At 42.8% G+C, this 24,899-nt stretch overlaps 1 protein-coding gene across 1 annotated transcript in view; it reads right to left on the bottom strand.

The window, feature by feature from the left end:
• Positions 1-24,899, bottom strand: part of TAF2 (TATA-box binding protein associated factor 2) — a 2,150,018-nt gene that overhangs the window by 1,249,828 nt on the left and 875,291 nt on the right. The window contains exon 9 of the mRNA XM_044066916.1: positions 11,783-11,882. Coding sequence (XP_043922851.1) covers positions 11,783-11,882 — 100 coding nt within the window. The remainder of the gene's footprint in view (positions 1-11,782; positions 11,883-24,899) is intronic.

The following is a 24,899-nucleotide window of genomic DNA, read 5'->3' as shown; positions in this document are numbered from 1 at the left end:
CCATGAGAGCCTGCAATTCAGATACCCTTCTAGCAGAAGTAATGGCCAACAAAAAGGCAGTCTTCCAAGACAAAAACTTCAATTCAGACGTAGCTGCAGGTTCAAAAGGAGGCAAAGTAAGCTTCTCCAACACAAATTTGAGATCCCAGGAAGGAGTAGGAGCTCTACATGGGGGTCTTATATTTTTTGCCCCTCTAAGAAATTGCTTAAACAAAGGGTGAGAAAATAAAGGAGGGTCACAATCATAGTGAGCAGAAATAGCTGCAGCATGAACCTTCACAGAGGAAAATGACAAACCCTTGTCTAGTAACTCAGTAAGGTACTGCAGTGTAAAACTCAAATTAGGTACCGAGACATCACAGTCCTTTGTCGTGCTCCAAAGAAAAAATCTCTTCCATTTATCAGCATAAACTTTTCTAGTGCTGGGCCGCCTAGCTTCCAAAATGACATCTAAAACCTGTTGAGGAAGCTGAGAACCCACAGGCTCTAAAACAGAATACGCCAGGCCGTTAGATGCAGGGACTGCACCCTGACATTGAGCAAATGACTGCTTGACTGGGACAACAAGTGAGGAAGCTGTGGCAAAGGCCAAGGGGGCTCCTGAATTAAACTCCTCAGCAGAGGATACCAGTGCTGTCGTGGCCAATCTGGTGCTATTAAAATCATGCAAGGCTTGTCCCACCTGACCTTTAAGAGAACCTTGGTAAGGAGAGGCAGAGGAGGAAAAGCATAGATGTGAAGGTTGTTCCAACTGAAAGATAGAGCATCCACTTTCCAAGCTTTTGGGTGAAACATCTTTGTGCAAAATTTTGGTAGTTGGAAATTTAGAGGAGAAGCGAACAGATCTATGTCTGGAGTTCCCAAGCCACTGTCAACTGTTGAAATACCTGAGGATCCAATTTCCACTCGTGGGGATCCACAATTTGTCTGCTCAATACATCTGCTAGGGAGTTTTGTGCTCCTGGCAGAAACTGTGCTTGAAGAGTGATGTGCAAACCCAGAGCAGTCTCCCACAATATCATAGCTTGTCTGCAAAGAGGGTAAGAATGGGTCCCCCCCCTGCTTGTTGATGTACCACATGACTGTAGTGTTGTCTGTTTGTATCAACACCTGTCCTGGTTGAAGTAGGGCCTTGAAAGCCATCAGGGCAAACTGGACTGCTAACATCTCCTTCATGTTGATATGCAAATGCTGTAGTTTGGGAGGCCACGTGTCTTGAATCCATTTCCCATTGAAGTGCGCTCCCCAAGCCAGGTCTAAGGCATCCGTCGTTAAGATCTGACTCGCCTCTGGTCGGGTCACAGAGAGTCCCTTGTTTAGGTGAATTCCTTCTGGATGCAAGGTATTATTGGAATGACAGTGTCCAAATCGTGGCAGTGTTGAGTCCATACACTTTTGAGATACCATTGTAGCTTCCGCATATGCAGCTTGGCAATGGGAAGTACCAGAATGCAAGATGCCATGAACCCCAAGGCTTGAAGGACTGTCCTTGCAGTCAGCCTGGACAGTACTGCTAATTGCTGGAAGTATAGATGAAGAGTTCTTTGTTTGTCCGGGGTCAGAAAAGCCATCTGAGAGGCTGTATTCAGTCTCACACCCAGAAAGCACATGTCCTGAGAGGGTACTAGACTGGACTTTGTTTCGTTCACAGAATACCCTAGGCACCTTAAAACTGCCATTACATACTGTAGATGTTGAAGTAACTTGTCTTTGTCTTGAGCAAGAACCAGGCAATCGTCCAGATAAGGATAAATTTGTATTCCCCTCAGTCTTAAGAAAGCTATTACAGGAGCCAGAACTTTTGTGAACACCCTGGGCGCAGTAGATAAACCAAAGGGCAATGCAGAGAACTGATAATGAGAAGTGCCAGCCCGAAAACGCAGGAATCTCCTGCAGCTGGGCCTGATAGGAATGTGAAGATAGGCCTCTTTGAGATCCAGAGTTACCATCCAGTGATCTTTGCCTAGCAGAGGCAGAAGTTGCTGTAATGTTAACATCTTGAACTTTGGAATGTCTAGGTATGTATTGAGAATGGACAAATCCAGAATTGGCCTCCAAGTGTTTCCTTTCTTTGGCACTAGGAATAGACGAGAATAAAACCCTAGGCCTTCTTCTGACGGAGGTACCACCTGGATTGCCCCCATCTGTAAAAGCAAAGAAATTTGTTCCTGAGCCTCCAGCCTTTGCCGAGGAGGTACATCTGGCATGCCTTTGAAAGGGGGAAAAGTGTGAAAATAAAACTTGTAGCCTTGATTTATTATGTCCAACACCCATTTGTCCTGGGTGACCAAATGCCAATTTTGCTTAAGTGCCAACTTTCCTCCTAGAGGAGCTGCCAGAAAGGAAGGATCTGGCAGCTGAAGATACAGGTCATTGGGTCTGTTTACGAAAAGGCTGACCCCTGCCCTCACCAGAAGATTGTGCAGGAGAACTCCAAGTCCTAGGCCTGAAAGAACCCTGAGCGTGAGCCCTGCCCCTACCACGTCTAGACCTGCCCTTAGACTGAAAATCTGAAGAAGGGTAAGACCATCCTCTTGCAAGCCAATTCCTGCTAAACTTAGGGGGCTGCACTTGCAAAAATTCCTTAACTGTCTGCATAGACTTAGCTTTGTCTTCCATCTTTTTCAAAACTGACTCCACAGGGGAACCAAAAAGAACTTCAGATTGAAGGGGAGCATCCAAAATCCGAGCTTTAACATGCTCTGACAAATTCTGATCTTTAAGCCAGGCATGTCTACGAATAACTGAACCAGTAGCAGCTACCCTGGAAGAAGCCTGAAGGGCATCGAAGCCACACTGCAGGGAATGTTTACCAACCTGATCTGAAGCATGAACCAAGTCCTGCAATTCCTTACACTCTATACCCTCAGATAAAGCATCTACCTTAGATTTCAATTGACCTAACAGAAAGTTCTGATACTTCAGCATATGGAATTGACAATTTAAAGCCCTCATAGCTAACGTAGAAGAGGTGTACACTTTTTTACCCCACCTATCCAACGCTCTAGAATCTTTATCCAAAGGAACTGGATTCTTAACCACAGAAGCCCTGACACCCTTAGGCCCTTGGATAATAGTTTCCGGGTCAGCTCTAGGGCTCTTATACAAATATTTATGTGCCTCTGGAACTCTGCAATACCTGTCTGGCTTGACAGGGGCAGGGGGTAAAGAATCAGGATTAAGGGAAGCTTCAGAGAAAACATCCTGAACAACATCTAAAACAGGGGGAATTGCCAAAGGTCTATGTTGTGGCAAAAACAAAAATTCCCTAAGCCTCTTACAAGAATCTGAAAAATCCTGACCTTCCCACTTGAAATGCTCTCTCATGGAATGCAAGGTTTCAGAAAAGGAAAAATCCTCTGGAGGTGAAGCAGAAGGACAGGAATCTTCTACATCCGAATCAGAATAGGGAGGAAAATCCTGAATATCCTCAGCTGAGGACTCAGAGTAATCTGAGGAATGTTCCATTCCCTCTAAATCTGTCTCCACCCTAGGCCTCTTCTCTGGAGGGGGCATAGAACCCCTGATCAAAATAATCAAATCCTCTGCCATTTTCAACATATGCTTTTTAGGAACAGAGCCCGAAGAACCAGGGCTGTGGCCCGTTCCAGATATACCAGGTCTAGCCTTAGCAGGGCCTTTAGTGACTGAAGTAGAAAGCCTAATAACCTTTTGTAAGGATGGAACCACAGAAACTTGAGAAGCACCCTCGGCCTGACCTAACTCCTGAGAGGCCAACTCCTGCAAAATTAAAGGTTCCCCCTGGGATTCAGCCGAGACCTCGGCTGGATCCACAGATTCAACCGTAGATTCCATAGAACCGGCGTCCGCAACGGACGACTCATGCGGTTTAGACCTTAAGGATTTATCTTTTCGCTTTTTTGCGGTAGCGGCGCCGGAGGATCCGACGGCATGTTGTAGTTACACCGCTTGCGAAAACAAGCCTAGCACAGTCTAATCTGCGTTTAATGGTGCGCTTATTAAATCTAGCGCCAGCGACACCCGACTACGTCGTGTTCAGGCCCTAAGCAAGGAATACAGAGAGAATGATAGTCCCTATGAGGTATCTGTTTCCCACAAGAAATACAATTATTGACTTTTTCTGACATCCGGATTAACTGAGGCAAGAAAAGACAAAAATTTTCCCCAACGGGGTACTTAGCCCAACTTGGTCTTTGGTCTGAAACTCGAAACTGAAAATTTCAGAACGCCGAACGGCACTTGCAAATGCTGCTTCTGCTTCGGACCACGCGGCAAGAAAGACTGGGGATATGGCGTCGGTCATGCGCTTAAGTACTACTACGTACTGACATCAGCTCCGGGCACCCATGACCGACGCCAGCCTAACTCTTTGGTATTCGGGCCGACCGAGGACAGCGGACTACCCACAGGTTATGACTGCAGCAATGTGAGACGAAGAACATCTGTACTATCTTCATCGTGTTACACTGCTGCAGTCATTACACTTGGGTAGAATCCCAAAGCTGAGGTTGGGTGTCTGGTTCTATAAGGCATTAGGGGTGGCTATAAGGCCCTGCAGCACTGCAGTGGCAAAGCCAGCTCTGGATTTAGAGTAAAGAGGCAGGTGGTAATGCTTGGTAAAGGTATCCACAGAACTCCAAGTTGCAAATTCCAAAATGTCCTTGGTAGGTACTCCTCTGAGGTAGGCAGTTGAAGTGGCTGTAGCCCTGGTGAAATGAGACCTAATGTTGCTAGGTACAGCTTTCCCATGCTGTATGTAGCAGAAACGTATACAGTGCCCTATCCATTTTGATATGGTCTGTTTTGAAATAGCTTTTCCCTGTGCTCCTGCAGCATATGCTACAAACAATTGCTCAGTTTTCCTGAAAGCTTTCGTTTTGTCCAAGTAGAAGCGTAACTGTCTGTGTATGTCCAAGGAATGCGGAAGTCTCTCCTCTTTATTCTGGGGATTTGGATAAAATGTTGGCAAGTGAATAGTTTGGTTTAGAGCCAAACTTGATACCACCTTTGGCATAAAAGTAGGGTTTGTTCTTAAAGACACCCTGTCTTGGTGAAAAATGGAGAAAGGTTCCACTGCCATTAGTGCCTGTAATTCTGAAACTCTTCGTGCTGAGGTTATTGCCAGAAGCAAAGCAATTTTCCATGAGACATATTTTAATTCTGCTGAATTGGCTGGCTCAAAAGGAGGTAAAGTTAATTTCTCCAAGACGAAGTTGAGGTCCCAAGTTGGAGTTGGTGCTCTACGGGGTGGTCTTATGTTTTTAGCCCCTCTGAGGTACTGTTTTAGCAAAGGATGAGAGAAAATGGGTGGGTCTGTGTTGTAATGAGCAGAGATGGCAGAGGCGTGGATCTTAATGGATGAAAAGGATAGACCTTTGTCCAGCATCTCAGTTAAATATTGTAGTATCTGAGGAATATTCGGGACAAGAGGGTCAAGGCTGTGAGCCTGGTTCCAGGCACAGAATCTCTTCCATTTATCTGAATAGGCTTTCCTGGTGCTAGGCCTCCTGGCCTCCAAAATGACATCCATAACAGCTTTAGAGAGAGGCACTGTTTGCTTGACTAAGGAATCTGCCATACAGCCAGGTTTAAAGTTTTGAGCTGGCTGTGAAGTATCCGATTGTTTTGTTGAGTCAGAAGATGTGGGATTTGAGGCAAAATCCATGGTGGACCTTGTGCTAAGTTCTTTAAGATTGGGTACCAGTGCTTGCGTGGCCAGTCAGGGGCAATCAGGATCATTTTTGGCTTTTCTTGTCTGGCTTTTAGGAGTACTTTTGAAAGAAGAGGCAATGGTGGGAATGCATATACTTGTAGGTTATTCCAGCTGAATGAGAGGGCATCCACTTTTCATGCTTGTGTGTGGTAAGTCCTTGTGTGCGGATCCATGATGTTTCTGCTTAAGTCATCTGCCAGAGTGTTTTTCTCTCCTGGCAGGAATTGTGCTTGCAGATGAACTTGATAAGTTAGAGCTGTGTTCCACAAGTTCATGGCTTGTCTGCAGAGGGGATATGAATGAGTGCCCCCTTGCTTGTTTATGTACCACATAAATGTGGTGTTGTCTGTCTTTAGTAGTAGTGGTCCTGGATGCAGAACGTCCTTGAAAGCTATAAGGGCATTTTGTACAGCTAGCATCTCTTTTTGATTGATGTGAAGATGCCTTTGTTCTGCGGCCCACTTGCCCTGAATACATTTTCCTGCCATGTGTGCTCCCCAGGCATAATCCGAAGCATCTGTTGTCAGTGTTTGCCTGGCTGTGGGTTGAGTGAAAGCGTGTCCCTTGTTGAGGTGACAGGCTTGAGCCCACCATCGAAATTCCTGTTGAAGGCAAAGGATAAGTGGTATTACTGTTTCCAAACTGTGACAGTGTTGAGACCAGACACTCTTTAGGTACCATTGTAGTTTCCTCATATGCAGTCTGGCATATGGAATTAATAGTATGCAAGATGCCATGTACCCCAAGGTCTACAGAATTTTTCTTGCAGGGAGTTGGGTTTTTGTTGCCATCAATTGAAAATATTGAGTCAGTTGTCCTTGCTTGTCTGGCGTGAGATAAGCCATCTGGGACATTGTATTTAAGCTGGCACCCAGGAATATTATCTCTTGTGAGGGCACTAGTTTTGACTTCTTTTCGTTTACTGTGTACCCTAGGCAAATTAGCAATCTTTTTACAAACGCCAGATGCTGTAGAAGAATGTCTTTGCTCTCTGCTTGAATAAGGCAGTCATCCAAGTATGGGAACATTTGAATTCCTTTTTGTCTGTAAAATGCAATTACTGGTGCCAGGCATTTTGTAAAGACCCTGGGCGCAGTAGATAAGCCAAAGGGCAGTGCAGAGAATTGGTAATGCATTGAACCAGCAATGAATCTGAAGTATCTTCTGCAATTTTGTCTGATAGGGACATGCAAGTATGCCTCCTTGAGGTCCAAAGTAACGAGCCAAGCTTTCTTGCCCAGCATGGGAAGAAGCTGCTGTACCATCAACATTTTGAATTTTGGAACATCCAGGTAAGTATTTAGAGAAGAAAGATCCAGAATGGACCTCCAGGCTTTGTCCTTTCTGGGAACCAGAAAGAGTGTCGAGTAAAATCCTTGTCCTTGCTTCTGTGTTGGTACCTTTTGGTCCTTGCTCCTGTGTTGGTACCTTTTGAATAGCTCTCATGTCCATGAGTGCTGTAATTTGTCTTTGAGCCTCTGCCCATTGATTTGGTGGCAGGTTTGGCATTCCTTTTAACCTTGGCAGAGTGTGAAAGTGGAACCTGTAACCTTGAGATACAATATTGAGAACCCATTTGTCTTTGGTGATCATATGCCAATTGTGACAGAAAAGTGCTAGTCCCCCCCCCCCCAAGGGGGCTGCCAAGAGTGAGGTGCTTGGCAGCTGAAGTGGGAAGTCATTGAGGCCGTTTTCTATAAGGTTGTGGCCTGTCTTCCCCTCCTTTCTGGGTTGAAGCACCCCATTGTCAAGGCCTGTAAGAACCTTGTGGCTGACCTCTGCCTCTTGGACGTCTGTATCTACCCCTTTGAGGTCTGTCTGTAACTGGAAAGGACCAATTTTGTGTTGGCCAATTTCTGCTAAATCGAGGAGGCTGAACCTGTAAGAAATCCTTCACCGTTTGCATAGATTTTGCCTTATCCTCCATTTTCTTTAATACCTCTTCTGTCTTGACTCCAAATAAAACATCCTGCTGCAAAGGTGCATCCAATAATTTTGCTTTAACATGATCTGGTAAACTCTGCTCTTTTAACCAAGCATGTCTTCAAATGACAGACCCTGTAACTGCTGCTCTACAGGAGGCCTCTAATGAATCAAAACCACATTGCAAAGTATGTTTACCCACTTGTTCCAGCTGCATGCAATAAATCCTGCATTTCCTTATAGTCAGGAAGATCTGAATTTGGAAGCATTTTTTTGTTTTGAGACATCAAATATTGCTGATATTTAAGCATGTGAAACTGGCAATTTAAGGCCCTCATTGCTAAAGTTGCAGATGTATATACTTTCTTCCCCCATCTGTCTAATGCTCTGGAATCTCTGTCAGAAGGAACTGGATTTTTAGCTGTAGAGGCCTTTACCCCTTTGGGACCCTGGGAAATAGTTTCAGGGTCAGCGACAGGGCTTTTATAAAGAAATTTGTGAGAGTCAGGGACTCTGTAGTATCTGTCTGGTTTAACTGGAGCAGGAGGTAAAGAATCAGGATTTAAACTGGATTCAGAATACACATCATCCACAATATCTACACTGGTGGAACAGCAAGGGGTCTGTGGTGAGGTAATAAAAGAAAATCTCTGAACCTTTTCTTGGATTCTGAGTAATCTTGGCCCTCCCAATGGAAATGCTCTCTCATGGTATGTAAAGTTTCCCCAAAAGAGTAGTCCTCCGGAGGAGAGGCTGAAGGAATTGATTCTTCAGCATCAGAATCCTCATAAGGGGGTAAAGAGTATCCCTGGTCTGAGGAGGAATCCGAATAAATGGACACCTGGTCGGATGAGTCATAATCTGCATCCTGCCTAGGACTTTTATCAGGAGGAGGATGGGAACCCCTGATCAGAGTAATTAAGTCTTCGGCCATTTTTAGCATCTGTTTCTTAGCCATGGAGGCCTGTCCTGGTGAATGTTGAACTTGCTTCTTTGTTTTTAAAGGTGTTTTAGCCTTTGCAGAAGATTTGATGGTTAGTTGAGTAGGTCTGAGTACACCCTCTGAAGCCGAGGGCTGTTCAGCTGCTCCGGATCCCTCTGAAGGGTTAGTTTCGGTAGGGCCTAAATCTTGAGTATCTGGAGGCCCAGCCATCTCCACGTGGGAGTCGGAGGCGGCCTGTGGTTCTAAAGAAGTAGTCGTCAGGGGCTGCGAAGGTGCCTCGCTGAAAACCGGAGAACCGACGACTGGCCTAGAAGAGGCTTCGTCGTCAGTTTTGGGCCTCGGATGCCTGTCCTTGTCTTTGTGCTTTTTGTGTATCCCGGTCGTCGGTTGTTCCGATCGCATGGTATAATTGAATTTTCTACCAAAATAATGTTGAGCAAAATCAAACAGACGTTTAATAGTGCGCTTGTTAAACCTAGCACAAAATCGACAACCAGTGACGTCGTGGTCTGGGCCTAGGCATGGGATACAGAAAGAATGAAAATCCTTATGAGGTATTTGCTTCTCACAAGAAATACAATTATTAACTTTTAATGACATCGGTCTGAGGCAAGAAAAAGTTTCTCCAATGGGGTACTTAGCTTTATAGAAGACTTTGGTTCTGAAATTCGAATTGAAAATCTCAGGAGTCGGCCGACCGGCACTTGCGAACTGCTTTTCCTTCGGGCACCGCGCGGCAAGAAAGACTGAAGAAAATGGTGTTGGCTGTATGATATATACCCCTGGCGCACTGACGTCAGGGAAGAAGCGACAGCAACCGATGCCGGACCACGACTTTGGAACTCTGGCCGACTGAGGGACCGCCTGACGGCAGGATAACCCAAGTGTAATGACTGCAGCAGTGTAACACGATGAACATCCAGGCTTTAGACCTAGAGGTTGACTGGCAGTTCAAGGAATTACTCAGGGCTCTGGGACCCAAAGAAAAGGAGGAAATAGATGGAGTTGAAGAAGAATGGCAGCTCCTCAAAACAGCATGTGTGAGGACTACAGAACAGATATGTGGCCAAGCCAGATATGGAAATAAGGTACATAAGGAAAACTGGTGCTGAAAAGCAGAAGTCCAAGAAGTCATCAAAAGAAGGACTGCAGGAAAAAGTGGGAGACAGAAAAGACCGACTAGGCTAGGAAGGAATAATGGTTGGCTAAGAAAGGAGTTGCAATAACAAAGAATAGGGCATTGGAGATGCTCTACATGCTTCTGTAAAGTGATTCAGCAGGTGGCACAAAAAACTGTACCAGGTTGCAAGGCAAAGGCAGAAAGATAAAGATGACAGTCAGACATCCTTCATAAGGGATGCCAGCAACAACCTGCTCATCAATCCACAGGACATCAAAGACAGATGGAAGGAGTATTTCCAGCTACTTCTGGATGAAGAAAACCTCACAGAAGCTGTGCTGCCCCTGAAACAGCCTACTATGAGAGAAGAAGAGACTCCCACCCTAGAAGACGTAAGGATATCACTAAGGCAAATTAAATCAGGGGAAAGCAGCAGGCTCAGATGAGGTCACATCAGATATGATAAAGATGCTGGGTGAGATAGGGAAGAAATGCAATAGGAATATCAGTGTAGAGAGAAAGGAGTATCCCAAATGACTGGAGAATAAGCATACTTGTGCCAGTGTACAAGAAGAAAGGGGACATCCATAACTCTGGGCAGTACAGAGGCATCAAACTCCTATCACATTGCATGAAAGTTCTGGAGAGAGTGATTGATAAAAGGATATGCAGAGCAGTAGAAAATAAGATGGGAAATGAGCTGTTTGGATTCAGATCAGGCTGCAGCACAACTGACCCAATGTTTGCAGTGAGACAGATAGATGAGAAGACGCTAGAGATGAGGAAAGAGTCCAACTGGGCATTCCTAGACTTGGAGAAAGCATATGGCATGGTCCCAAGAAAGATGATTTGGGCAGTACTGTAGTGATCTGAATTCCCAGCAACATTGGTAGAATTAGTGCACGCTATGTACAAGGACAAAATGACTCAAGTACGAACAGTGTTCGGCTCTCACAGAGGGGTACCCCATGGGAGTGGGTGTCCACCAGGGTTCAACTCTTAGCCCACTGCTGTTCACACTTGTAATAGACTACATTAATAAACAGGTTGGAGGGGACAGATCAACATAGTTGCTGTAGTATGCAGATGATGTGGCATTACAGCCAGACTCTGAGCAAGAACTTCAGCAAAGGATTGGGGAATGGAATGCAAAACTGAAGGCACGTGGGAAGAAACTAAGCACAGATAAGACAGTGGTAATGACAGAAAACTGCGGAAGTCAGAAGAAGCTGAGAACTGAGACAGAAGGGAAGACAGTGGAACAGGTAAATAGCTTCAAGTAGCTGGAAGGGGTGGTTGAGGAGAAAGGAAGTCTGAATGAAAAGGTCAAAGATAGAATAAGAAGGGCTGCAGCCAACTGGCATAAAGTCTCAGGTGTAGTATATGACAGAAGAATGCCAAAGAATCAGAAAAATAAGGTGTAAAAAACATGTGACTACTACTGTATGGTACAGAAACCTGGGCAGTAAAGGCAGAGCAGATGAAGAAGCTAGAGGCGATGGAAATGAAGTGCCTTAGAAGGGTGGTAGGATGTACACTGTGGGACAGATGGGAAATGAGGACTTAAGAGCAGAAGCCAAAGTAGCTCCAATTGCAGAAAAGATTAAAAAGAACAGATTACGGTGGTTCAGATACATGGGCAGAAAAGCAGAAGACAATCTGGTGAAGAAGATTTAGAACAGACAGGAAGAAGGTAATAGGAAACTAGGACATCCAGCAAAGAAAGATGATCAGCGACAGTCAGGCATGAATGTTGAATATGGCAGGAGTGTGGCATTAAATTGAGAGAGGTGGTGACAGCACGATACCCCAACCCCATGTAGAAAAAGGGGGATGGGGATGATGATGATGTAATACTGATCAAAGCAACTGCAACAATACTAATGTACATCACACTAACATTTGCAGTAAAGAAACATTTAAAACATACAAATGCAAAGCAAGCTTTGCTTAAATACTGAAACTACAAACAAGTCAATCAATGATGTAGTTTAAGCAATTTACAACAGTAAAATAAGAGCTCAGATGGACAATATTACTTGTCAATGCACCTTCATTCACTGCTTCATAAATTAAATACAGTGTGTGCACAGTAATGTACCTCTTTTATCCAATGTCTGTATTCATTTACACCAAATGTCTTCTTCATCCAAAGACCATATATGTAACCAGATATCCCTTTCAGGACCCACTCATCTGACCTAGAAATGAAAAAGCACCATAACATATAAACCAATCAATTTTCAAGGATCAGTATAGTCTCAGTATATTATGTCAAAGCTATCTCTGAGGTATGGAAAGCATATTCGGCTCACTCCAATTAAAAGACACATTTATGTTGGAATCACAATCATTAATCATTTTTAATACTAAGTTGAACATGTAAGAAAGTACACACAAATAAAAGTAATAATCTTGTTACAGTTTTACTTGATACAGACTATTAATTAATTTTACATTATTCTTCCTTTAAACAGGGTCCAAATAATGCTGAACAAGTGCTTTTTTCCAACTGACAACTGTATTGAGGTAACCAATTTACCAATAACCCTTTTTTTAACCCATCATAATCTTCTTCTTTCGGCTTTTCCCGGTTAGGGGTCGCCACAGCGGATCACCTGTCCGCTCATGATTGGCAGTGGAATTTTATGGTGTCGAGTTGTCATCCTAGCACCCAACCTTCCACAGAAGGCACACACACGCACGCACTCACGCCTAGGGCCAATTTAGTGTGTCCAATTCACCTACAGCATTTTAACCAATCATAATATACGATAAAATACTAATTTACAACACACTGCCCTTTCTATTGTCATAGAAGTTTTACACCACATCAAAATTTAAAAAAATAAGTAAAAAAGCAAATTTTCAATACGCAACATATAATAACTTTCACATCACATTATTATTCATTACTTAGATGCCTCTGCAATGTCCAACACATCTATTCTAACATGCTTTTTCTGAAATATTGGCATTTGGTGATAAAAGTCCCTTTATACCTCCTTCACAGTTTGCTTGATGTATTCTTATGTCAGTGGTTCGTTTCTTTTCCACTTTTGGCTGACTGTCTTTTTCACAGCTAGAAATAAATCCAAAAAAGTCCTTGTCCTTTTTTCACTGTTCCCTCTATTTTATCCAAATTATTTATTTACATACATTCTCAGATTATGTATTTTTCTTGTCCAAATAATATTACACAAGTACTGTACTTCCCCCATAAGCCAAGTCAAAGATATGTAAAAAAAAAAAAAAAAAAAAACTGTTAGATTAGTTTCACATGTCCAACAGACTGGTGTAACACTCCAGTACACTCTACAGAATCTTGTGAGAGTGCAAAAAAACTTCAGGAAGACTTTCTATTAAAAAAAAAAATCTCAAGTTTTCTCACTTTTGTAGCATATCTAGAAGTTAGGACAACACTTTCCCAAATCCACATGAGTACAGGCAGAGAAAGGGATAGGGGAATCCTAAGTGAAAGACCTGCTGTGGTAGAGTTTTTAGTTGAATCAAGAACAGAAGTTGCTTTTAAAAAATGGATAATTAGCGGGTAATATAAATATTACATCCTTCAGAAAAGCCCATTACTTGTTGTGTCTTTCGGCTTTTCCCGGTTAGGGGTCGCCACAGCGGAACTCCGGTCCGCTAATGATTAGCAGTAGATTTTTACATGCAGAGTTGCCAGCCCTGACGCACAACCTTCAATGAAGGTACGCCCATTCGCGCATGTCTCTGTACAGAAGATGCTTTAGCTGAGAATCGAACAGGACAACGTCTTACTGTGAGGCGACAACGCTACTGCAGCACCACCACCGCAGTAAAGTACTTAAAACAAATACTGCCAATAAACTATTTCAAGTGTCTTTTCTTTGTCCAGACATGTAATCACCAGTGTTTGTTTGATTTTACTGGCATCTTCTGTTAACACACTTGTTTTTAATAAGTTATCACTGGGGGTTACATCTGGTGCACAGTTTCCCTGCCACAAATTAATCAATGGGTTGATGCAAGCTAATCTTCTGGCAGTCAGTGTAATAAATAACATGCAGTCATGATCAAGAATCTATACTGATCTAAAAGATACGACCCATGAAGGATCCTTGCTTGGTTTACGAATAACCATTAATTGATATCATGTTTATAGGGATTTCTGACGCTATCTTTACATAATTAACTAGTTAAGTAAAGCTATATATAAATCTGTCCTTAATTTCTACATACATTTCTAATGGTAAAGCATCCATCCCAGGTGTTTTACCCCTCTCTGAATCTTTAATATTTTGGCTACCTCATCGTCTGTAACTTCTTAAATCAAGCAGTTCCTCCAATCCTGGTCCAGACTTTTTGACTAAAACTTGCTTGGGATGTCCCTTATTTTGTCTTGTCTTTTTTTCTCATAAATCCATCTTTGCTTCAGATAATTGCTCAAATGAAAAAAAAAAGTTTCTCACCTCCACCCTCATACCTCCTGTCCTTTGAACTACACTCCTGCTTACTAATCTCCACATTCCATCATCTAAGCCCTGAAGCATGTGTTTTAGCATTGTCATTAAATCAGCATGTTTTATGCTGTAACATGGGTTTAACTATATAAACTATCAGCAAAAGGATTCTGTTGCTATAGTCATGTAGAATACAATTTTTTTACTTTTAACAATTTTCATTCAGTACAATACTACACAAAGTGTTCAATTCATGCCTTCCCTTAACCATCAGTCCTCTTCCTGAACATTATGCTGCATGCATTGTTCCATCAGATTGCATATACCTATATGAAATGTACTCCTTCCCTTTCTAAACATCACACCTCCACCTTTTTTATCTCATTTACAGTATACAGAACTTCTTTTAGTTACAGACTTTGGCTTCAATTTTTTAGAGTTCTTTTTGGCATCCAGTGGCATTAAACTTAGTAAGGCCTAACAATGTTAGGCAATCTGGACCCTATATTCTACCTTAAAAGTCTCATTTCCTTACTTAGTTGCAACAATTTCCCTAGCATTTCTATAAACTAAAACAATGAGTGAGAAGGTCACTGAAAAACCAATCAGTAAAAATAAAATGAAAACTCCAGCAAAGCTAGAACTTCCAATGAGTGACATTTCTATAAAGAATTATTCATTTTTCAACTCTGTACATCCCCAAAAAACATATAGCTAATTACTTCTGTCTTACAGTTCATAGGTACTTAATAGGCTATTGATCCATAAGGATTCTAATGAGCCTAGCCACACATTCCCATTAAGTGTTTAGCCCTTGTATTTAAGTATAAATAACCCAGAACCTGGAAGAGATTTACATGTTGCCCCTATCCATTTGCTAAATCAGGGGTAAATTTGCAGTTACCCTTCCAATCACCCCCATTACTTTTGAACAGAATAAGAGAAGTACTCTGCTTTATGTGGAAAGGAAGATGATTCCAAAGAAGTGCTTTTTTTTTCTCTGCAATACACATCTATCCCTCCAACGTGTTTTATTTATGTAAAAAGGTTCAGCTTTCCTGAGCAGGTGTCAATGCTCTCACTGGACTTGCGAATTTGAAGTAGGTCTGAAAGGATAGGGCATATTGAGGCTCTGTATGCGAGGCAGAGATCACCCCTCAGTAACCTGTAAGATACTGAGAAGAGGGACAAGGCACTGAGCTCGTCAGTGTAGATTTTATGACTTTAACCTTAGATTTTCTTAGTGAGAAAGCATCTTGGTCATTTGAGTTGTATCAAGTGTTTGAACAGACACATACCAAAGGGGCAATATACTCAACGATCAGCCTAAAAAAAGTGCCAGACATTGGAATGATCACATCCCTGGTCTCTATACACTTAACAAGCTATGCAATGAAAAAGGACTTTCTTACAATAGTGGATACACACAGGTAGAAAGACAGTTCATTATCTAGAGAGGTTCCTAGGTCTCTAACTAGTGGATCAATTAAGTGTGTTGATGCGACAGTTACAAGGGGAGTCTTGTTTTCCAAAGAATACTGTTATACATTTTTTGGCATTTAATTTTAGTCTTTGGATTTGACACTAGCTATTCGTTAGGGAAACACCCTCATGATGGCTCCATGCTTACAGGTATCAGCAAACTTGGTTAACCAAACCTGTTAAATTTGCTTTGACCTCCAAGAAGTAGATGCCAAAGAAAAGAAGCCTAAGGACTAAACCCTTGGGTATGCTACTAGTGACACGTCTTTTGGAGGAGATAGGGCTGCCCACCCTAATTTTTTGAGTTCTATTAGTGACACAATTTCCTTTCCAATGAGTTTCATAGGGATTAACATTAAGCTGGGAGAGTTTATCAATGACACCAGAATGTGGGATGGTGTTGAACTCCTTTGCAAGATCTACATAGGTGTTGTATACTGATTTTCCTTCATCCAATGCTTCAGTTACTTTCTCAAGGAAATCCACAAGTTAAATAGGCAGGAGATACCCTTAACAAAACTGAACTGACTTGGGTAAAGTATTTGTAGGTTACCTACGTCTTTATTTATTAATTCCATAATGATCCTTTCCATAGGGTTGCAAATGAGGCTGGTCAGACTTGTACATCTGTATTTACCCTGGTCCACTGATGTCCTACCTTTGTGCAAGGGGGTGACAGTTGCTGTCCTCCCTTTGTCTGGCACCAAGACTGTTTGGAGGCTGACAATGAAAAGCATCTGCGGGGAGTGGACAGGTACTGTTTCTGGCTGGCCAGCAGACATCCTGCTACATTATCTATCCTCATCAAAGCAGTGTTGTTGGCCACAGAAAGTGCTTTAAGGACTTTTTATTGGGAGAGTTGGGTGTACATGCAAGTACGTAATCTGGAATTGTGAGGGGAGGGGTGAAAGTTGGAGCTAAACTTGACTGCTAGAAAACTAGCTATGTCCTCTGGATCAGAGTATGTAATATCATTTATTAATGGCTTTGTGCACTGCTGGGCATTTTTTTCTAAGGTTTCTAACACAGTTAAAGAAGGCTGTTTGGTTATCTTTTTCCTAGGCAGTCATTTCTGCCTCATATCAAACTTTGATTTGATGAGGGGGGAGATTGCAATTGGTGGGGAAAAGAGCTGTCACATACTGGTGAGGACCAAGTCCAGGATTTTGTTGCACCTAATTGGACTACGGACTAGCTGGTCCAGAACATATTTATGAAGTCCAGAAATCTCTGGGCATATATATTAGGGGATGTACAACTCATCCAAATAATGAAGGGGTATTAACTTAGGAGAACAATGCTTAGCTTAATACACAGGAACTACATACCTGTCAGGTAGGTAGTACTGGCCAGAGGAGGGGGATGCACAGAAGGTCCTATAGTTAGCTATAATGTCATAAGGGGTTTTGTTAATAGTAAATTGGGCATGGATGAGTACTAGGTCATTCTCATGTTTAATGACTATGGAAATTAAATTTTGTTTTACAAATACAGAGACACCTCCCCTTTTAGTGCCTTCATCTAGTGTACAGAGGTTGTGAGACCCTGCGGTGATGGGGTGCATTCAAAGGTCTTGAACCAGGTCTCCCTGATGATACATATACTGATGCATTCCAGAGTAAGGAATGTCTGTAGGAAGTGCAGATTTTGCTAAGGCTCCTAGCATTTTGCAACAACACCGTTATGTTACCCAGATTTTTGTTTCATTATGTAGGAAGCTTTTGAAGACTTGTCTTACCTAAAAAGGAGACTAACAAATTGGTCAAGGTTTAAGCCAATATACAAAAGTCTTGGGGAGAGAGGTGCAAACCATCAATGGCAAATCAGTTTGCGCCATCTATCATCTCCTCACAGACTAATACACATTGGACCCCTTGGCTTAGCTTCCCTTGTCAATCTAATTGTTGGAAGTCAATAATCTTTTGTTCATATTGCAGCATCACTCTTGGTGACAGTAAAATGCTTCTCAAGGATAGGTTCATAATTGCTTCAGACACATATTCCAAGATCTCCATTATGTCTCTCTTCATGTAGTCCAGGAAGGTACGTTTAAATTCATTTACTCCCACATGCACTATGACTGTGTTACATGTGTACTTGTGGTATAAGGACCTGAGTGCAAGCATGATGTTGCGAATCCTGACACCAGACAGGCAACTGACCATGACCCTCTCCTTGCTTCGCCTGCTGAGTGTTGCAGCAGTATGTCTAACTATTCAGTCACCTATGTCAAGGTTACTGGATTGTGTGAAGTTTGCCTTATGGGCTTTTGAGATGAGACCTGTCAGTCTTAGATGCATGTTTTACCATGAGTACTGCCTGAGCTGAATGCTTGTAAGGCTCCTAAGGGTACTTGTTTCTTAAGTTATGTTTAGGAGGCCTTTCAGGTTTAGGTAGGTTACTTTTAATACCCTCAGCATATGTAAGGTTTATGTGGTAGGTATAGTGTATTATTGTGTTTTTCTGACAAATTGTTTGCTATATGTAGTGGCTTTATTTGAGAGGTTTGCCTCCAATGGCATGACATAACTACATCTCTCACACATCATGTTGATTTGTTTTGGTAGTAGGTGCTTTTCTGTAAACATGAGAATTGCTACATTGTGTCAGGATGTCCAATTCAACTGATAAGGCTGCAGAGATGGATGGAAAGTGCTGATCCATGATTCCAGATGTTAGCTAATTTGAGCTGCAGGAGAAGTGGCACCTGTAGGATTTAGAGCACCATCAGTCTAAGAACAACATACCTTTTTATGCAAATCACTAAAACACTAACAGGTACACAAGGATTTTATAAAGTCAGTTAAAATCAGAAAGTTTAGGGTCTGAGTGCCTGCATCTATACAGGGTGTGATTAACTGCTGCTGCACAATGAATGGCACCATGCAAATACATGAAATTAATAACAGTGCAGAAAAGATTTAAAAAAATTTCAAACAACCCACTGGCCAATAGTTTAAAAGCACACTTTAAGGTTCTACAGTAATTAAAGGCCTAGAAATTACTAGGTTCTTCTCTACTCTCACTGCAGAATAAGTCAACATGAATGTGAAAGTACTTTATCCAGTTGCTATAAAGCTGGTAGTTTAGCCAAATGCAGTGAAATTTGTCATAATTACTGGCGAGGACATCAAGCAATGAGCAGCTCTAATTGAACGAGCAACAAGAAGAGCAAACCCATGTAATTTATAACACTGCAAAAAAGCTTAGAAAAATTCAAACAACCCACTGGCTGGCCAATAGCAGAATACACACTAAAGTTCTACAGTAATCAGAGGCCTACAAATGACTTAAGTTCTTCTCTACACTCACTAGAGTGCAACCAAGCAAACAGTGAATATTGTAACAGAGGTACAAGAACTGGAAGTGGTATCTTTAGAAAAGGGTAGGTGCGGATCAAAGAAAGGTCTAATGCAGTTAGTTGATATGAACACAAAAGTACTTCACTCAGTTGTTATAAAGCTTCCCCATCACAACATCAGTATTTGCTGTCTATCAAAGAAAAATCCTCTTCTTCTTTCGGCTTTTTCCCAGTTAGGGGTTGCCATAGCGGATCACCTGTCCGCTCATGATTGGCAGTGGAGTTTTACAGGGTCGAATTGCCAGCCCAGCGCCCAACCTTCCACAGAAGGCACACACACACACACACACACACACACACACACACACACACACACACACACACACACATACACACACTCACACCTAGGGCCAATTTAGAGAGGCCAATCCATCTACAGCATGTCTTTGGGATGTGGGAGGAAACCGGAGCACCCGGAAGAAACCCACACGACCGCAGGGAGGACATGCAGACTCCGCACAGAAGGCACCCCAGCCGAGGGTCGAACCAGAGAACCTCTTGCTGTGAGGCGGCAACGCTACCTGCTGCACCACAGTGGCTGCCCTATCAAAGAAAAATCCTCTAAAGTTTATAAAAGGTATAAAATACCTATGCAACCACTTCCCATGCACAAATATTAAACTTTCTGGACTTTGCTGCATACTTAGCACTTTTGTAAGCTGGCTTTTCATTCTCTTTTTCCGGTCCCTTCTAACCTCCTCTGATGTATTCTTATAGTTGTACAATATTTGATATGCCCTAGTAATTATCACGTTAGAAGCAGCTTCTATTCCAGACTCAACTAAAACTCAGATGTGGTCTTTCGCTCAGCATTGCCCTATCCATTTGTCTTTGCTTACACTCTGTTATCAATCCCTGACAGGGAAGGCAGTCTGTAACCTGAGTCAAGCTTCTGCTTAGCCTCATCCCACTATATGACATTTCCACCCTGAGTTATTTGCTCTGAATATCTTTGTTCTTTTGCTAATATGGCTGCCTACAGAGACAGATGGAAAGTGCAAATCTAGTCTCCTCTTGCCTACTTTCTATACCACTACCAGCAGACACACCTATTGGAAAATTTTCCTTTCTCCACTTCAGTGATCTTTGAATACATTCTGCAACTTTATAAAAGTAAAAAGTACAGTTGTGTACACTTACCATAAATGTAGATGTTCGAGTGTATTCACTGTTGCAGTCATTACAATTGGGTTATCCTGCTGGCAGGCTACCCTCAGTCGGCCTGAATTCCAAAGTTAGGTCCAGCGTCGGTTGCTGTCACCTCTTCCCTGACGTCAGTGCGCCAGGGGTATAAAAGATGCAGCCAATGCCATTTTCCTCAGTTTTTCTTGCCCCAGATGTCAGGTGCCCCCAAAACGGTAGGCTAAAAATATGTCAATAAAACATGCATGCACCAAAGAAATATTTTGTCTTCATCTACAAGTAAATACACCACATAGGTTGTATAGAATAGAGAAGTACAGATAAGATCCAGCAAAGATATGGGTGATGGCGGGTGGGTAACCTGGACTGCAGCAGTGAATACACCTGAACATCTACACTTATGGTAAGTGTACACAACTGTACTATGTTCTTCGTGTTTCACTGTTGCAGTCATTACAATTGGGTTGAATCCCAAAGCTAAAGTTGGGAGGCTGGAGCTAAATAGCATTAGGAGCAGCTATTAGGCCCTGCAGCACTGCAGTGGCAAAGCCTGCCCTGGATTTAGAGTAGAGTGGTAAGTGATGGTGCTTTGTGAAGGTGTGCACTGAACTCAAAGTAGCAGCCTCTAAAATATCTTTGGTTGGTACTCCCCTGAGGAAGGCTGCTGAAGTGGCTGCTGCTCTGGTTGAATGTGGCCTAATGCCCTTAGGTACTGGCTTGCCATGTTGTGAATAGCAGAAACGAATGCAGTGGCCTATCCACTTTGAAATAGTCTGCTTTAAGATAGCCTTTCCTTGTGATCTTGCAGCATATGCCTCTAGTAATTGCTCTGTTTTTCTGAGAGCTCTGGTTCTGTTCAAATAGAAGTGTAGCTGTCTGTGTATGTTTAAAGAATGCAGAATTCACTCCCCCTTATTCTATGGGTTTGGATAAAAGGTAGGCAGATGAATAGTTTGGTTAAGGGCCACACTGGACACTACCTTAGGCATAAAAGTCGGGTTTGTCCTCATAGAAACCCTGTCTGGATAAAAAAATGATAAAAGGTTCCACATCCATGAGTGCCTGTAGCTGAGACTCGTCTTGCAGAAGTTATTGCTAGGAGCAGAGCTGTTTTCCAAGATAAAAACTTTATATCAGCTGTAGCAGCTGGCTCAAAAGGAAGTAGGGTGAGTTTTTCTAAGACATAATTGAGGTCCCATGCGGGTACTGATGATCTCCTTGGAGGCCTTAAATGTTTGGCGCCTCTGAGGTACTGCCTTAATAACTGATGAGAAAAGATTGGTGGCTTTGTATTGTAATGAGCCAAAATGGCAGAGGCATGAATTTTTATAGATGTAAAGGATAGGCCTTTGTCCAGCATCTCAGTTAAGTATTGCAAAATCTGAGGAATATTTGGTACAGCTGTGTCAATTACTTGTGCCTGGTTCCAAGCATAGAATCTCTTCCATTTTCCAGCATATGATTTTCTAGTACTAGCTCTCCTGGTCTCCATCTGGAGGCATGGCCAGTCTGGGGCAATCAGTATCATTTTTGGCTTCTCCTGTCTGACCTTTAGGACTACCTTGGGGAGGAGAGGCAAAGGAGGAAAGGCATATACTGTTAAGTTTTTCCAGCTGAAAGATAGGGCATTCACTTTCCATGCTTGTCTGTGATAAGTCCTTGTGCAGAATCTCTTTAGTTGGCAGTTGTGAGGTGAGGCAAATAGATCTATGTCCGGACATCCCCATTTCCTTGTTATCATGCTGAAGACTTGTGGATCCAATTTCCACTCGTGGGGATCCATGAGGTTTCTGCTTAGTTTGTCGGCCAGAGTATTTATCTTTCCTGGCAGGAACTGTGCCTGCAGATGTACTTGGTAAGTCAATGCTGTGTCCCACAAAGTCATGGCCAGTCTGCAAAGGGGGTAAGAATGAGTGCCTCCCTGCTTGTTTATATACCACATGACCGTGGTATTGTCTGTCTTTATCAGTAGTTGTCCTGGATTTAGTAAGTCCTTGAAGGCTGTCAGGGCATTTTGAACAGCTAGCATCTCTTTTTGATTGATATGTAGATGCATTTGGTTTGTGGACCATGTGCCTTGAATACATCTTCCTGTTATGTGGGCTTCCCCAGGCATAATCCGATGCATCCGTTGTTAATGTCTGTATGGCTGGGGGTAGAGTGAATGGCTGTCCCTTGTTTTGGTGACAGGCCTTAGCCCACCATCGAAACTCCTGCTGCAGGCAGGAAATGAGAGTAACTATAGTTTCCAGGCTGTGGCAATGTTGAGTCCAAACACTTTTTAGGTACCACTGAAGTTTCCTCATATGCAGTCTTGCATATGGAATTAGTAGAATGCAGGATGCCATGAAGCCCAAAGTTTGCAGAATTTTTCTTGCAGATAACTGGGCCTTTGTTGGCAACATTTTGAAATAGGTAGTCAGTTGCCTTTGTTTGTCTGGCGTGAGATAAGCCATCTGGGCAGTTGTACTTAAGCTTGCACCCAGGAATATTATCTCTTGAGAGGGTACTAGTTTTGACTTCTGTTCGTTGACTGTACCCTAGGCATGGTAGTAATCTCTTTACAAATGCCAGATGCTGTAGTAAAATGTCCTTGTTCTCTGCTTGAATGAGGCAGTTGTCCAAGTTAAGATATATTTGTATTCCTCTTTGTCTGCAGAATGCAATTACTGGGGCCAGGCACTTTGTGAAGACCCTGGGCGCAGTAGATAAGCCAAAGGGCAGTGCAGAGAATTGGTAGTGCATTGAGCCAGCTTTGAATCTGAGGTATCTTCTGCATGTTTGTCTGATTGGGACATGCAGGTACGCCTCTTTCAGATCTAAAGTCACAAGCCAAGCCTTCTTGCCCAACATGGGTAGAAGCTGCTGTAGTCTCAACATTTTGAATTTTGGAATATCCAGATATGTGTTTAGAATAGATAGGCCCAGTATTGGTCTCCAGGCTTTGTCCTTTCTGGGTAGCAAGAACAGTCTTGAATAGAATCCTTGCCCTTGCTCTTGCTCTGGTACTTGTTGAATGGCCCTCATATCCATGAGGGATGAGACTTGTTTTTGTGACTCTGCCCATTGATGCTTTGGCAGGTCTGTCCAACCGTTTGCCCTTGGCACGGTATGGAAGTGAAACTTGTAGCCTTGTGACACTATGTTTAAGATCCATTTGTCCTGGGTTATTATGTGCCAATTTTGAGAAAAAAGTGCTAGCTTTCCCCTAAAGGTGCTGCCAGAAGATAAGTGATTGGTGCAGGCAGGGGGGAGTCATTGGGACTGTTTCCTCTATTGCTGTGATTTGTCTTCTCCAGTTTTGGGGGGTAGAAGCACCCCATTGTTTAGACCTGTACAAACCTTGGGGCTGGGATCTTGCCTCTAGGGCGTCTGTATCTGCCCCTTTGTGGCCTGTCTGACACTGGAAAGGACCAATTCTTTGTAGGCCAGTGTCTGCTAAATCTTGGTGGCTGTAGCTGTAAGAAATCCTTGACTGTTTGCATAGATTTAGCTTTGTCCTCCATTTTCTTTAACACCTCTTTTGCTTTAACACCAAACAAAGCATCATGCTGTAATGGAGCATCTAATAATTTTGCCTTAACATGATCTGGTAGATTTTGTTCCTTTAACCAATCATGCCTCCTAATGACAGAACCCGTAACTGCAGCCCTGCAGGAGGCCTCCAGAGAATCAAAACCATATTGCAAGGTATGCTTTCCTACTTGTTCAGCTGCATGCAATAAATCCTGCATTTCTTTGTTTTCTGCACATTCAGAATTTATCAACATTTTCTGTTTAAGCAGTGACATAATATATTGCTGATATTTGAGCATATGAAACTGACAATTTAAAGCCCTTACAGCTAAAGTAGCAGAAGTGCAAATCTTTTTTCCCCATCTGTCCAGTGCCCTAGAATCCATGTCAGAGGGAGTAGTTTTTTTTTGCAGTGGAAGCCTTAACCCCTTTGGGACCCTGAGAGATAGTTCCTGGGTCAGCAGCATGGTTTTTGGAAAGGAATTTATGTGAATCAGGAACCCTGTAGTATCTGTCTGTCTTAACAGAAGCTGGAGGTAAAGAGTCAGGAGTCAGAGTGGACTCTGAAAATACATCATCTACAATGTCTAACACAGGTGGAATAGCAAAGGGCCTGTGCTGAGGTAGTAAAAGGAAGTCTCTGAGCCTTTTCTTAGATTCTGAATAATCTTGGCTCTCCCAGTGGAAATGCTCCCTCATGGTATGCAGAGTTTCCCCAAAAGAATAATCCTCAGGAGGAGAGGCTAAAGGGATAGATTCTTCAGCATCAGAATCCTCATAGGGAGGAAGAGAGTACTCCCGATCAGAAGAGGAATCAGAAGAAATGGAAACCTGATCTGAAGATTCATATTTTTTCTCTTGCCTAGGCCTCTTATCAGGGGGGGGGGGGTGGGAACCCCTGATCAATGTAATTAGGTCTTCGGCCATTTTGAGCATCTGTTTTTTAGGCATGGAGGCCTGTCCGTGGGGCTGTTGTACTTATTTCTTTGTCTTTAGACGTGCTTTAGTCTTTGCCTTTGAAGCTGAAGTCGTTTTAACATATAACTGTGTAGGCCTGAAAACACCCTCAGAAGCAGATGCCTGCTCAGCGGCTCGGGACCTATCTGAGGGAATAGTTTCAGAGGTTCCAATAACTTGAGTTTCCAGCGGCCTATTCGGCTCCACGTGGGATTGGGAAGCGGCCTGCGGCTCTAAAGTAGCGGGCGTCAGGGGCTGTGAAAGCGCCTCACTGAGAACTGGCGACTGGCTTAGAAGAAGCCTCGTTGTCAGTTTTG

The sequence above is a fragment of the Protopterus annectens genome, chromosome 3.part1, assembly GCF_019279795.1.
Source record: "Protopterus annectens isolate FY-2018-M chromosome 3.part1, PAN1.0, whole genome shotgun sequence".
Classification (NCBI taxonomy): domain Eukaryota; kingdom Metazoa; phylum Chordata; order Ceratodontiformes; family Protopteridae; genus Protopterus; species Protopterus annectens.
Note: the sequence above shows the minus strand (reverse complement) of the source record. Positions and strands in the feature narration are given on the sequence as shown.